General features: G+C 42.7%; 1 protein-coding gene across 1 annotated transcript in view; it reads right to left on the bottom strand.

The window, feature by feature from the left end:
* Window positions 1-13,564, bottom strand: part of LRRC1 (leucine rich repeat containing 1) — a 113,776-nt gene that overhangs the window by 48,935 nt on the left and 51,277 nt on the right. The window contains exons 3-4 of the mRNA XM_073336268.1: window positions 8,683-8,761; window positions 4,056-4,145 (exon numbers count right to left, since the gene is read on the bottom strand). Coding sequence (XP_073192369.1) covers window positions 4,056-4,145; window positions 8,683-8,761 — 169 coding nt within the window. The remainder of the gene's footprint in view (window positions 1-4,055; window positions 4,146-8,682; window positions 8,762-13,564) is intronic.

Genomic DNA, 13,564 nt, shown 5'->3' with positions numbered 1-13,564 from the left:
CAGAGAAGAGCAATAAAAATTATTAAAAGTCTAGAATCAATAACCTATGAGGAAAGATTGAAAAAAATGGGTTTGTTTAGTCTGGAGAAGAGAAGACAGAGGGGACATGATAAGAGTTTTCAAGTACATAAAAGGTTGTTACAAGGAGGAGGGTGAAAAATGGTTCTTGTTAACCTTTGAGGATAGCACAAGAAACAATGAGTTTAAATTGCAGAAAGGGACGTTTAGGTTGGATATTAGGAAAAACTTCCAAACTGTCAGGGTGGTTAAGCACTGGAATAAATTCCCTAGGGAGGTTGTGGAATCTCCAGCATTGGAAGTTTTTAAGAACAGGTTAGACACACCTATCAGGGATGGCCTAGTTATTACATAGTGCTGCTGTGAGTGTCAATTTCTTTCTAGAATCCATGAGAACGATGATCACTTCATCCAACCATCCATTTTGAACCTATCTGTTCCTGGGTCAAGGATTGCTTTTTCAATAACAGACCTCCTCAGGCAGACACAGCCAACGGTCCAATGTTCGGTTAATCAAGCCCAAGAACCAGTAAGACATAACCAACATCACTGCCACACTCTCTTTCCTATCTTTTGTCCTGGGGAGAAGTGGAAAAGAGGTGAGTAGGCAAAGAGCAGAGACCTTACCCAGCTTTGCAAGGGATCATCCATCACCTTGAACCCAGAACCTGACATATGGAGAGGCCACAGGGCACTTAATGGCCATTTCCAGATGCAAAGAGATCAATCATCAGCCCATCAAATTGACTTATAATCAGCAAGAATATTTCTGGATCCAAATGCCACTCTGCTTGATCTGGACTTCTGCCACGTAAGTCTTGGTAATCATCCTCCTCCTCCTCCTCCTCCTCCTCCATTTGATGGGAAGTGCACATCAAGGCAGGAAACTCTGGTCTGTCCAGGACAGAAGCTGATTTTCTCTAGGGATGGGCTTACTGTGTTCTACTTTACTTATGAAAATCCCATCAGATAGAGACTGTCACAACCAGAACAAGTCTGTTACCAATGGGAAGAAGAGTACACCGAGACCTCAAATCATTGTGTTCCAGCCAGTGGATGCTATGCTTTCGTTCTAAGACCTATTTTCCTGGATAGAATTGGGACCTGAAAGAGTCCTCTCCACTAACTCCTGCTAACATCTGACAAAAGATTTCTTTGCCTACCACACTAAGAGTGGACCCTTTTGGAAAAAAAAAATCTCATTATCTGCACTCCCCAATTCACAGAGCGGAGTGGAAAAAAAGACAATAGGACCTTGACCTCTGTCAACAAACGTTATTTCAAGTGAGATGCGGAAGAGAACACAAATTACTGGGTAGGGCTCGTGTGAACTCCGATTCATTAAGTGTCTGTGCACAGCATTCCCAACAGGCTTCACTAAGAAATAGGTTATTGTTTCTGACACACTAGTTTTCCCTTATGACCATCTATATCTGATGTTAACATTCTTTGCCATAAGACCTTTTACTAATAGAATTCATCCTCAGTCCACACCAATGACTGAGTCCCTGGCACCATACATCTGTTTTATCTTGCATCCACAATACTCCAGAAGCCGCATCACTACAGGTTTGTCTCAACTTTCTAAACAGAGCCCAGACGAGCAGAGTTTTCCAGGAACAGACAAGAGTGAACGCCCTTTTTCCTTAAAGCCAATATTAATACTCTCATGATCTTGGAAGAGACCTTGGAAGCATCTGTCAGATCAAAGGGTAACAATCAGTTTTGAAGAAAATAGTTCACAATCCGTATGCCAAGCTGGAGAGCTGTCTGACGAATGATAACATTAGAATGTGAGCCTTCTTTAGGAACTTCAGGTGTTCCAACTGGGGTCAGTCTATTTCTTCCCAATTCTCTAAAGCTAGACACAGTACAAGGAACAGCCATGATGGAGAATGGTGATATTGCTCTGATCTGAAGTAGATTATGTAGGATTTCATTCCTGCCCTGGCATTCCCATAGACTACTAGAGACTAGAAAAGGGACAAACCTGTGCTTGTAATTCTAGCACAGCTCCAAGGAGTAGCCCTTCTCGACAATGTCCAGTGACCTCATTTTGAGGAAAGCTATAGGCAGCCATTTATTCTCAAAATGAAAGAGCCCAGCACCAGTCAGGAGTCTAACAGATTGTTCTGAGGCAACTGAGGGCAACTACTGACCTTGCCAGAGCATCCTATATTTGTTCCAGGTACCCCTTGCAAAACAGCAATCCCTCTTGTTGTACTTCAGGGGCTGCTTGTCATGTTATCTGTATTCCTTGCAGTAGTGTCTGGCAGCAGCCAGGATTGTAAGTCTATTTTTCCCCAATAACTCCGGAGTTGTCTCAGCTTTTCATCAAGTTTTCCCACTACAACATGATGAGAGTGGAGAACTGACTTGTCCAAGTGTCTGATCTCAATGACAAAGGCCTACATTAAACAGATTTGTTTCCCCACTATCTATTCAGGAAGAACTCCTTACAATAGGGAATATTTCGGGTCAAGAGAGGTGGTCAGTATGGGAGGTATGATCCAAGTTAGCATGGTTTGTGAAAGCATAAGAAAGGTGTCTAAATTAAAAAAAAAAAAATAAAGTATGAAGTTCTTTTTTGGCTGATGCCAACTGAGAGCTTTCATGCCCATAAGAAGGAGCTGAGGTGACACCTGCCTGGACTTGGCTGCCTACAAAAGGCTTTTATAGTGAGGAGGCCACTCTATTAGGTTAAAAAATATCTTCCCCAGTTTGAAATGCTGAGTCCCTGACCACCATGAAAGACAGTTAAGTTTAACTTCAGAAGTGACACCAGGTTGAATTTGGACTGGTGCACACTAAACGAACATCATGCCCTTATAAAATGGAAGCCGGGAGACCAGAAAGTAATAAATGGCGCTGTGATGTTGCACTCCATATTCTTTATGGAAATATGCTTCTGTTACAGATATGACATAACTGAGATGTACTTTATGCGAGATGGATTTTGTAAGGTATCAGTGGAAAGGTTATAATTTACTGAATGTGATTATCCAATTTGTATGAATGCATGTATCAATTCTGAATCTAAAATTAGAAATATGGACTATGTAACCATTACAACTGGGTGTGTATTGAGAAGACACCCATCAGACAACAGGCCATCAAATTTGGTGAGCCATCAGGAACGAACAACAAAAGCATGAAGATCCTAATCAACCCTGCCTGGACTAGACTGAAGAGATGAACTGCACTCTACCCTCGGAGCCAGCTAAGCTCCCCAGTGAGACACACACAATAAAGGGAGACACAGGAGAAACAGACCTTTCCTTTTGCCTTTTTCTTCTCGGTGTAGCACTCTCCCTGAAGCCTGCAGGGCACCAGCTGCTGCAAATATCTCAGGGGGGGAGGAAAAGCTGGGGGGAAGTCTCCCCAAAAAGGCAAATGCAGCAGTGGGACACTGTTGGGAACTGGACAAAGACTAACCCAGACTGGTGGTCGGAAATTTGTAACAGAAGTTTGCAATTTCCCTCAGACAAGCTCTGTGGCAGGGGGACCGGTCAGAGCCACCAGCCACTGCAGAAGCACATAAAACTGTGTGGAACTTCAGCGGGTGGGGCATTCTCCTGCTGCTAGGTCTGGGTCTCTCTGTGAGCTGCAACAAGGCTCAGGCACTCACTGTAATAGATCTGTGGCTCTCAGCATGATGAAGAATTGCAGGTAACAAGTTTGAACAGAGGTGCAATTATCAAACTGATAACATCCTTTTAGTCTTTTATCCTGTAGTCTGTCCAGCTTCTCCCAACTCCCTAGATTTGTACCTCCCAAAGACTAAACATATGCACATATACCCCAAGTTCAGCGCAGTCACCTCAATGGAGTGACTGATAGGAACACAAGAGAAGGTTTTTAAACAGACTAAAAAAAAAACGTATTACCCTGAATCAATTACTAATTTGTGTAACATACTTGTAAATTTAATCTTTACATTTTTGCATACACCTGGTGTACCACATCTAAGTCAGTGAAAACAAATTAAATATCATATCTTGATTAAAAAAAAACAAACAAAAAAACAAACAACTTACTTCCCAATGTTTTCAGGTAGTGCCTGCAGTGAGATGTCATTTACAGAAAGACACGTTAGATTCTGTAATTCCGGAAAGCTTTCAGGCAACCTGTGGAGATATTAATTCGGATAAATCAAACACTTGTACTACAATAACTATTCATATTGGCACAGTCAGATTGTATATAGTTGGTGGAAAAGGATAGGAGGTGGCTCTTATATAAAAAGCTAAACAACAGTACTAAGACAAAGGGAAAAGCACTAGAAAGAAAAAAGTTAAAAGTAAACCAAATGGGTTTAATTTTCTTCTTGTTTGTATGTATTAAGGCAACGCATATCCCATATAAGAAAACCACCACAAAAGATACATTCAAAAGCTGTTGAAGCAGCATATATTGTGAGGGAAGAAGAAAAGAGTACTTGTGGCACCTTAGAGACTAAGTGAAGTGAGATGAAGTGAGCTGTAGCTCACAAAAGTTTATGCTCAAAATTAACCAATTTATTTTGAGCATAAACTTTTGTGAGCTACAGCTCACTTCATCTCACTTCACTTAGTCTCTAAGGTGCCACAAGTACTCCTTTTCTTTTTGCGAATACAGACTAACACGGCTGCTACTCTGAAACCTGTGAGGGAAGAGTTATTGTTTCGGAAGCATGGGAAATTTATTTTTTCATGCCACCTGTTTCAATATTAGGTTATGGAGCAGCCTCTTTTGTATTTTTAACTATTTGTTAAAGATGTCTAAAGCATGGAACACATTGCGCAGCCATCCTAGCCATCTCATACCGCTAAATACCAAGGGGCTTGATCCCAGCTATGTGGGAGATGGATCACGCTAAGGAAAAGGCGACCTAATGTAGAACAGGCAGAGACCTTTTGGCCTAGTGATCAGATAAGATTTGTTAACATGAGCTATCTTTAGGGCATGCAGCAAGAACTATTTCTTTTCACAGATTCAGGGGACATCAGTGCATTTTCAAATGTCAATTGATTTTTTTGGTTTCTAATTGTTTGAAGGCTGGGGTTAAACTGCAGGCTTATTTAGCTGGTAGAGGTTACCTTTTTTAAAAGCTAGTCAAAATGCCTAGCCTGAGATAGATTTATACATAAAGAAAGGGCCTAAATAAATAAAAATCTAATGGAAAAAAATTGGTTGACAGCCACTTTTAAAACTGAAGATTATTACATTGGGTAGTGTTATAAATACTGGAAATACAAACAGGAAAAAAATGATCCAGAAAAAACTGGACTAGATGACCTCTTGAGGTCTCTTCCAACCCTAATCTTCTATGATCCTCCAAAGATTCCATATGTACTGAGCATACTCAGGCCCTGGCTGTCGGGGCTGAGCAGGACTTTCCCTGCAATTGCTGCTCTGACCTGCTGGGCTGTTATGGCATCAGACCAGAAATGCAAGGAAATTTTTTCCTGTTCTCTCAATGCTCCTGCTTGCTGGATCCCAAGCAGTGCTATGGAAGAAGCCACCTAACTTCAATGCAGAGCGGACAAGAATCTGACCTGAGAGGGGATGCAAGGAGTTGATCAGGACTGGCTAGACTGAAGGAGACAGGGCAGAAGGATGTGTGACCACTACAGCACACTCTCCACCAAAATCCAGATTGAAACCCAAGATTCCCAAGTCTCAACATTTCTCTGGTGTCAGCAAATAGCTGAGAGACTCACTGGCAAAATGTGTCCGACTCCCTCTAGTGCTAGTCCACCAACCAGTAATAAGTTGTTATCCTCTGTCAGTTTACTCTGTTAATTCAAGTGGCAGAGGTCTGTGCAATGGATCTAAATGTTGCAACCATTTGAGTGTCAACATGGTTCCATGGAATTGAATTTCTGCTGGTTTGTTTTTTACACCTAGAAAGCTACAAACAGTCAAGCATTCAAAAGTTAGAAAATTGCCTGTGCAACCTTAACTCAACCCCTTTAAAGACTGTATCCTAATGTGTACACAAATTACATGATCCCATACTATATTTTCCACATGATCCCTTCCTCATTCAGTGCACAGGATGACCTATGCTCCAGGGTTTAATCAGGACTGTATAGTAAAAGAGGCTGTTGTCTATAGGACCTCTGTTTCATTTGTTGCAGAAGTTGGAAGGTGAGTAATTAATGAGGCAGGGAATTGCAAGAAGACAGAGGGTGGTCTCGTGGTTAAGACAACTGAACATTGCCCAGGAGAACTGGATTCTATCCCTGCCTCTGCCAGAGTTCCTGTGTGATGCTCGGCAAGGAACTCAGTGGCCAAAACATGAACATTTTGGTCATGTGTGTTCTTCAGCTTCTGGATACCCAATTTGATACCTTGGAATCTAATATGCAGAAGTGCTGAGTACGCATAAGAGCTGTGCTGGAACGTATGAAATGCTATAAAATGCTAAATAATCTCAAAACCAGTTCTAAGGCATTCTCAATTTGGGCATCCAAGATAAGGGGACAGTTTTTACCTTAGTCCCTCAGTGTCCCATTTGCTTTCTGTAACCTAGGGATAATACCACCACCTCACCTCACCAGGGTTTTGTGAAGGTAAATTAATAAATATCTGAAGCACTCAGATTCTATTGTGATGATCACCATACTAAAACCCACAAGGAAATTAATAATTTTGTCTTCAGAGCAAGACTTCAATACTGTGCAGTAAATAAAACTTGGGGCTACATGTTGAACAATGAGAAGAAAACAAAATATTGAACAGCTGCTCATTCTGTGAGCACCCATCCAGCCAGTGCACTGACAGAGGTATGGGTCCTGTGGAAAAAGCAATGTGTGATATAACTGAAGGTTGTCATAATGCATATGCACAAGGAGACAGAATTAAAAATTGTACCAAGCAACCTTAAATTGTGACATTTTACAGCTTTTGAACCCTGGATTTTGAAACCTTACAGTTCTTTTCATGTAGTTGTTTTGACTGCAATATAATATATATTAGACAAAGACCAATACATATTTATTTTCAGTAAATCATTTTAAGTGGCTCCCCACCCCCCAATACAATACAACGGTTCTCCCTTCATCAAGAAGTGTGCTGCATATTGCTCCTCATTTTAAACCCCAGCAAATAGAAGCTTAGTGTTATTTTCTAACACCTTGTGACTTTCTTTACAGTTTAGGAAATAGGGAAGGATTCAGCTTACGAGTAATCCTTTTAAACATTGTTACATGAAATATAGAAGGATCAGAAAACTAATTCTTTGCTTGAATAACAAGAGCAGCACAGGGCCTAACAGCACAAGTGTAACAAGCCAGAACACAGTTGTGATATCCACAACAATGCTTTTACTGCTAGCATGGACACGACAACTATTACTTAGTTAGAGAATGCTATGGCTTAGGCCATGTTATAGTCCCATCATATTAGGCAACATTAGCCTAAATATTCCAGGGTAGGAAGAGGGACGGCTACAGGCAGAAGGCCCTATGTCTATGCAATGTTGGATTGGTGCCCTCTCTACATGACAAACATGCTACTCTGTTCCATCAGGGAAGGATCACTTATGCGGATTCCCTCCCTATTTCTAAACCTCTAGAGACAGTCACAATGCATTAGAGGCTTTCCTTTTACCCCCTTCTTGCTAGATGCAACCAGCCAGGGCAAAGGAAGTTATAGTAGGTGCTGCAGCACCTAGTAGCAACTCAGCACTTGAAGGCTGAGCTGAGCTCCACTTCTCCTAGCTGCTCCTGCACAGAGTCCCTGTCTATCATTCATTTGCCGCCTATTTGATTTCTCTATCAATCATCTTGATTGTCCAAGAGCCTGTCCTTCTCCTTTGCTATGTGGAGTGGTGGGGTAAAGAACACTAATTCATTAGGCTGAATCAGAGCCACAGCAATCAAGCGAATCCTGCCAAACTGAGCCAATCAAGAAACATCTAAAGGACGCTTTCTTAAAATGATCAGTTACAGTTTATTTGGTGCTGTACAGAACACGAGACGAAGAACTACCATCAACTATTACTCTTTCCTAGGCCAAAACAGGAGGGAGCAGTGACTAATGCCACTTTGAACTGCTTTCACTGCAACCATGCAATTGCACCAAGGGAGGGAATATGGATATTAGAGAAGCAGCAGTCACCATCAGATGGAGAACAGTTTGGCCACATGTCACGTATAAATATATTGGATTAGCCCTAATTCAGTGGCTAGGGATACGGCATGGGTGCAAGCCTCAGGCGTAGTCAAGGAGAGCCATTATTTGCACCTGCTGAATTAACCCTAATTTTAAGCAGTCAAACTATGCCAGTACAGCTACACTGGTTTGCTGGTTACTGACTGCTACATCCCACGTATAGACAAAGGCTAGAGATGAAAGGAACAGATGACAGTGGAAAAATACAGCACCATAGCTTTGCTGGTTTATACTGCTGGCCCTGCTTGCCAGGCTTTTTATCATTTGGATTTGTGTTCTTAAGTACTGACTAAATTCACATTTGTTCTGAGTAGCCTGTAATCTTCAACCCCTGGGAAGAAAGGGTGCACTTGTCCCTGTAACTCTGATCTTTGGCCACCACCCTGTGGAAGAAATAGACCCTGCATGACTCAGACACACACTATATTTACTTTAAGAACTGAGCAAGTTAAATAAGATTGTAGTGCTGGCCTGGAAAGCACTTAGCATAAGGGGGAGTGTTACCTGGTCAGTGGGTTCCCACTGAAGTCTGCTACTTGTAATGCTTTGCAAAAGGAGATGCTTTCTGGAATTTCAGGAATTTCTGCAGAAACAAACAAATGCATGGTTAACAATTGTGATGTAGAAGACCACCTTTCATTCGGAAATGGTCACAGCATTACATACTGTATCTAGTCATTTCAAATCAAGGAAGTTATCTTGCTGTGTGCTGTGACTTTTTTTAAATGTAAGACTGTTTTTTAAAAAGTTACCGATATTTCCAAATACAATTCAAGGTGTTAGTTAACATTTAGAGAGCCCAAAATTAATTGGGACCCAGACATTTTAGAGACTAATTTATCTCTCATGCCCTGCTCAAAGGGCCTGGAATGCTCACTTGTCCAAATGAGGGTTGTCTGTAAATCAGCAGAAGAATCTCTGGAATTCAGTCTCTCTGTTTAGCAAAAGCCAAAGTCAGCCACTTTAGAGACACAGTCCTAGATTAATCATCTAATCCAGGGATTTGGAAATTTGGGTCAATATAAGGACAGGCATTTTTTTTAGAGGGTGTGTTGGCAGGGTGTGAGGGTAGAACAGAAAAAAAAAAAAGAGTAAATATCTCTGCCCAAATGTACACTCATGGGCACAGTACCATCCCCTCTCACTACACTAAAATCTCACACTTTATAGCAGTGGTTTTCAAACCATGGGTCATGACCCACAATTGGGTCGCAGAATGGAAGGGACTGGGTCGCGGCAGCTCTGGTCAGCACCGCCGACAGGGCCGTTAAAAGTCCCGTCTGTGGTGCTACCTGGCAAAGGCAGGCTAGTCCCTACCTGTTTTGACAACGCGCTGTACCCCGGAAGCAGCCAGCAGCAGGCCCGGCTCCTAGGCAGGGGGGACCATGGTGCTCCGCACACTGCCTCTGCCCCGAGCACTGGCTCCACACTCCCATTGGCCGGGAACCAGCCAATGGGAGCTGGGAGGGGTGCCTGCAGGCGAGAATTCTGCCTTTCCTGTATCCCAAGCCCCTCATCCCCGGCCCCAGCCCAGAGCCTGCACCCCCAACCCAGACCCCCTCCCCCATCCCAACCCACTGCCCCAGCCCTGAGCCTCCCCAAACCCAGAGCCCCATCCTGCACCCCAAACCCCTCATCCCTGGCCCCACCTCAGAGCTTGCACCCCCAGCTGCACCCCAACTCCCTGCCCCAGCTCAGAGCTCCCTCCCACACTCTGAACCCCTCCGAGCCCTCACCCCAACTCTCTGCCCCAGCCCTGATCCCCTCCCACATGCCAAACCCCTCATCCCCAGCTCTGTTGGGTCATGAACATCAACAATTTTCTTCAACTAGGTGGCCAGAAAAAAACTGAAAACCACCACCTTATAGTACTACTCTCTTGAATCTAGGTCACAAATAAATGCAAAACACTGTTAGTCAGGCTTGGTCTACATTAGGAATTTATGTCAGCATAACTACATCACTCGGGGTGTGGAAAATCCACATCCCTGAGCGACATAGTTATACTGACCTAACCCCAGTGTAGACAGTTACTGCCACCTGGGGAGGTGGAATATCTACACTGACGGGAGAAGCTCTCCCTTCAGCATAGGTAGCACCTTCACTAAGCAGATGTGAAAATGGTTGTAAGAGTAGACAAGCCGTCCGAGGTCTGGTTTAATATAAATGAAGTTAATCAGCTATTTGTAGGTAAACAGGAAGTTTCAAATACTGTACAGTACATAAGTAGAGCTTTAAAAAGATGTCTGCCAGGTTTCATGCGTCAATGCTATTTTCATGAGCAGCCTACGTTAAGGGTCCTTAAGTTCTTACATTAAATTACAACAAGAATAATGCCCACACTGGTAGGATGTATTTGCTTTCAAAGTTTCAGATTTGTGATTCCAGTCATTTACTTTGAAAGGAATAAAATTTATATGAATACTTGGATAGAGATATGCACAGAGGAAAACAGCATGTTCAAATATTAACAGCAATTAAACCTTTGTACATACGTCCCTTCGTTTCAAGCATCCTCTTTTGAATAAGAGCCCCGCTTTCATCTGGGAATTGTTTACGAGACGAGACAGTAGAGAGCACTTTGAGAATGTTTATCTCTAGAAAACCCCTAATTCTTTGTTACTGCTACTAAACTGATCTTAAAATGTAGATGCCACTGCTTCATCCTTGGAACACTTAGTTCAGCCACTTTAACAAGAGGCAAAATACACTCATACCAGGCTCAGTGAAAACGTGAAGGCTAGAGGAGCTTGCCAGGGACAATAATGTAATTAGCTTGATCTAGTGTTTTAAATCTACCAGGTTGAGATTTATTTTGTGTTTTAGTCTCCTATTGGTCAAACCAATGACAACAACAACAACAAAAAGGTAGTTATCTACTTCCTCAATTCTTCCAGAACCTGCGTAGGAATATTACGCATTTAAAACAAACGTAAAGCGCATAGAAACATCACACTAGATCTAAATTCTCTCCAGTCAGAAGAAACCAAGGTAAATCTAAAAAAAAGTAACAGCAATTGCCCAGTCATAAATTTTCTTTTCAGTTCCCTTCCATCCCCGCCTCACATTTTTCCCAGACCACATCCCCTGTTTAAGTTTGTTAAATATATTCCTCCAATTCTAACCACACAGGAAACGTAGTCAGGCAGTGATCCGATATACTTACTCACACAAATAGTTCCCTGGACTTTATTGGCCAGCAGGACTATATGGCCTGTGTGTAGTGGGAGGTATATGTAGTTTAAAAAATGAATTTGGAAAGTGTGTTCCAATCTGATCCAATAACTTTGGAGTTTCAACTCTAGAAACCTGATTTAGGTATAGCAGGACTTCCTCCCTCCTTCCCCCCCTCGCAAAAATAAGCTTTCCCACAACTATATTGTGAAGCCTGTGGGAAAAGGTTTCTTTTGAATGACCTCCAACTGCAGAACTGAAGAGCAAGCAAGCAAGACCATCTTCAGAAGCAGTGCTTAACTAAGTTTAGATGCTCAATGAGGGGATTATATAGGAGTGTTTCCCTGGAAACCTCCTCTGCTTCCTCACACAACTGTACAAAAAGCACATCAACTAGGGTTACCTACGAGACAAGGTCATCCTGCTGATATAAATAATATACATAAAAAAGTGTTCGTCTGCATTTCTTTCATTTTTAAAACTGCTGTCAGGGAGAGGCAAATGACCACTAAAAGATTACTGTGATTCAGAAAAAGAGATCACATGAATCTGAGCACTAATCCCAGGATTCTTTGAGCATCCAGGAAATATCCCACAATCTGCTGTGAAAGTTACCTAGAAAGTGTAGCACCTAGAAGTAGCACTTAGTACCCTGAGATGCCTACTCACAGTGCAACATGCTTTGATCAACACAGCAGAGCACAGTGTGGATACAGCTTCAAAGGCAAAGTAGCTTAAATCAACGTGTGCAGCAGTGTGGACACCGCTTAGGTAGCTGCATCTATTTACCTTGATATAAGCTATACTGGTATTTCTGTTAATGCCCGAGCCCTGGTGGAGTACGATTTGACATTCGGAGAGAGGCTCACAAGCTAATTGACAACAGATGGCAAGACACTGTGTGATCCACTTAAGAGACTCCCTGTGGTTCACAGATTCCAAGGCCAGATGGCACCATTGCGATCAACTACTCTGACCTCCTGTACAACGCAGGCCATAGAACTTCACCAAAATAAGTCCTAGAGCATATCTTTTACAAAAGTATAGCTTGGCCCTTTGACAGGCCAGATATAGCCACAGAAGTGGGGTGATAATCTAAAATGCTCAGTCCTGTCAAGATAATAAAGCAAGGCTCTTGAAACTTCCAAAGTAAGCAGCTTCTCCCCTGGCATTGCATGTGGTTTTGGAAAGACAAGTAGTAAGTTAATAGACTGATATAGGTGAAATTTCAAAACCACTTTAGGGTGGAACTGAAGGGGTTACCTTCGTACCTCCTTGCCCCTGAAGAGATCCAGTCATAAGGGCTTGGAGCTTGCTGACCCTCCGTGCTGGAGGCAGTAGCAACTAGAAAAATGGTCTTGAGGGTACGATGATGAATCAAACAATTGAAGGGCAGCTTGAAATAGGCTCTATGAGCTTGAAGACAATGCTGAGATGCCACATCAGACTAGTATCTCTAGTAGGTGGATAAGTAGGTAGGATGCCCTTGAGAATTCTGATACCGGATGAGAAAAGAGAATGACTGTATCAGAGAGCAACACCAATACTGCCGCAAGGTGGACTTCAACAAATCAATTGCCAGTCCAGCATATTTCAAGTGCAGTACTGGTGAAATATTAGGTCCATGATGGATTCTGCAGCAACCACTCAAGGTTGTTTACCACATGTCCGTTTAAGAAGTCTTCCAGGTCACTGCTGGCTCCTAGAAGGTACAGAGCAAATGGGATTACTCAGTAATAATGGCACCATATCCACATCCTGATTGTTTCCTGATAGAGAGGGGATGACCGAGAGCCTCCTTCCTTGTTTACATAGTGCATCAGGAAGTGCTGTGTCACAATTACCGGGCAAACGGCACCTTCCGATCGTTTTAGTCCCCCACTTAAGTGCACCCCTCTCACTTAAGAGACAGGCCCGAATTTCTGCACCTTACCCTGGGCAGTACCATGGTCCAATCACTCAGACTGGAGGGATGTATACAGTGCAATTGAAGGTGTGATTGCAACTCATGTAGACCTAGCCACACTAGCTTTAAGCTAGCTAACATGGCTAAAAATAGTAGTCCAGATGTGGCAGCACAGACCCCAGCATAAGCTAGGCACACAAGTACACACCCAGGGTTTTGGGGGAGTGTGTAAAGCCCACGCCGCTGCATCTTCACTGCTGTTTTTAGCTGCGCTAGCTAGATTTAAAAAAAAAAAAAAAAAAAAAA

Source organism: Lepidochelys kempii, chromosome 3 (genome assembly GCF_965140265.1).
Source record: "Lepidochelys kempii isolate rLepKem1 chromosome 3, rLepKem1.hap2, whole genome shotgun sequence".
In the NCBI taxonomy this organism is placed as follows: Eukaryota; Metazoa; Chordata; order Testudines; family Cheloniidae; genus Lepidochelys; species Lepidochelys kempii.
The sequence above is the reverse complement of the archived record's forward strand: the minus strand, read 5'-3'. Positions and strand labels throughout refer to the sequence as shown.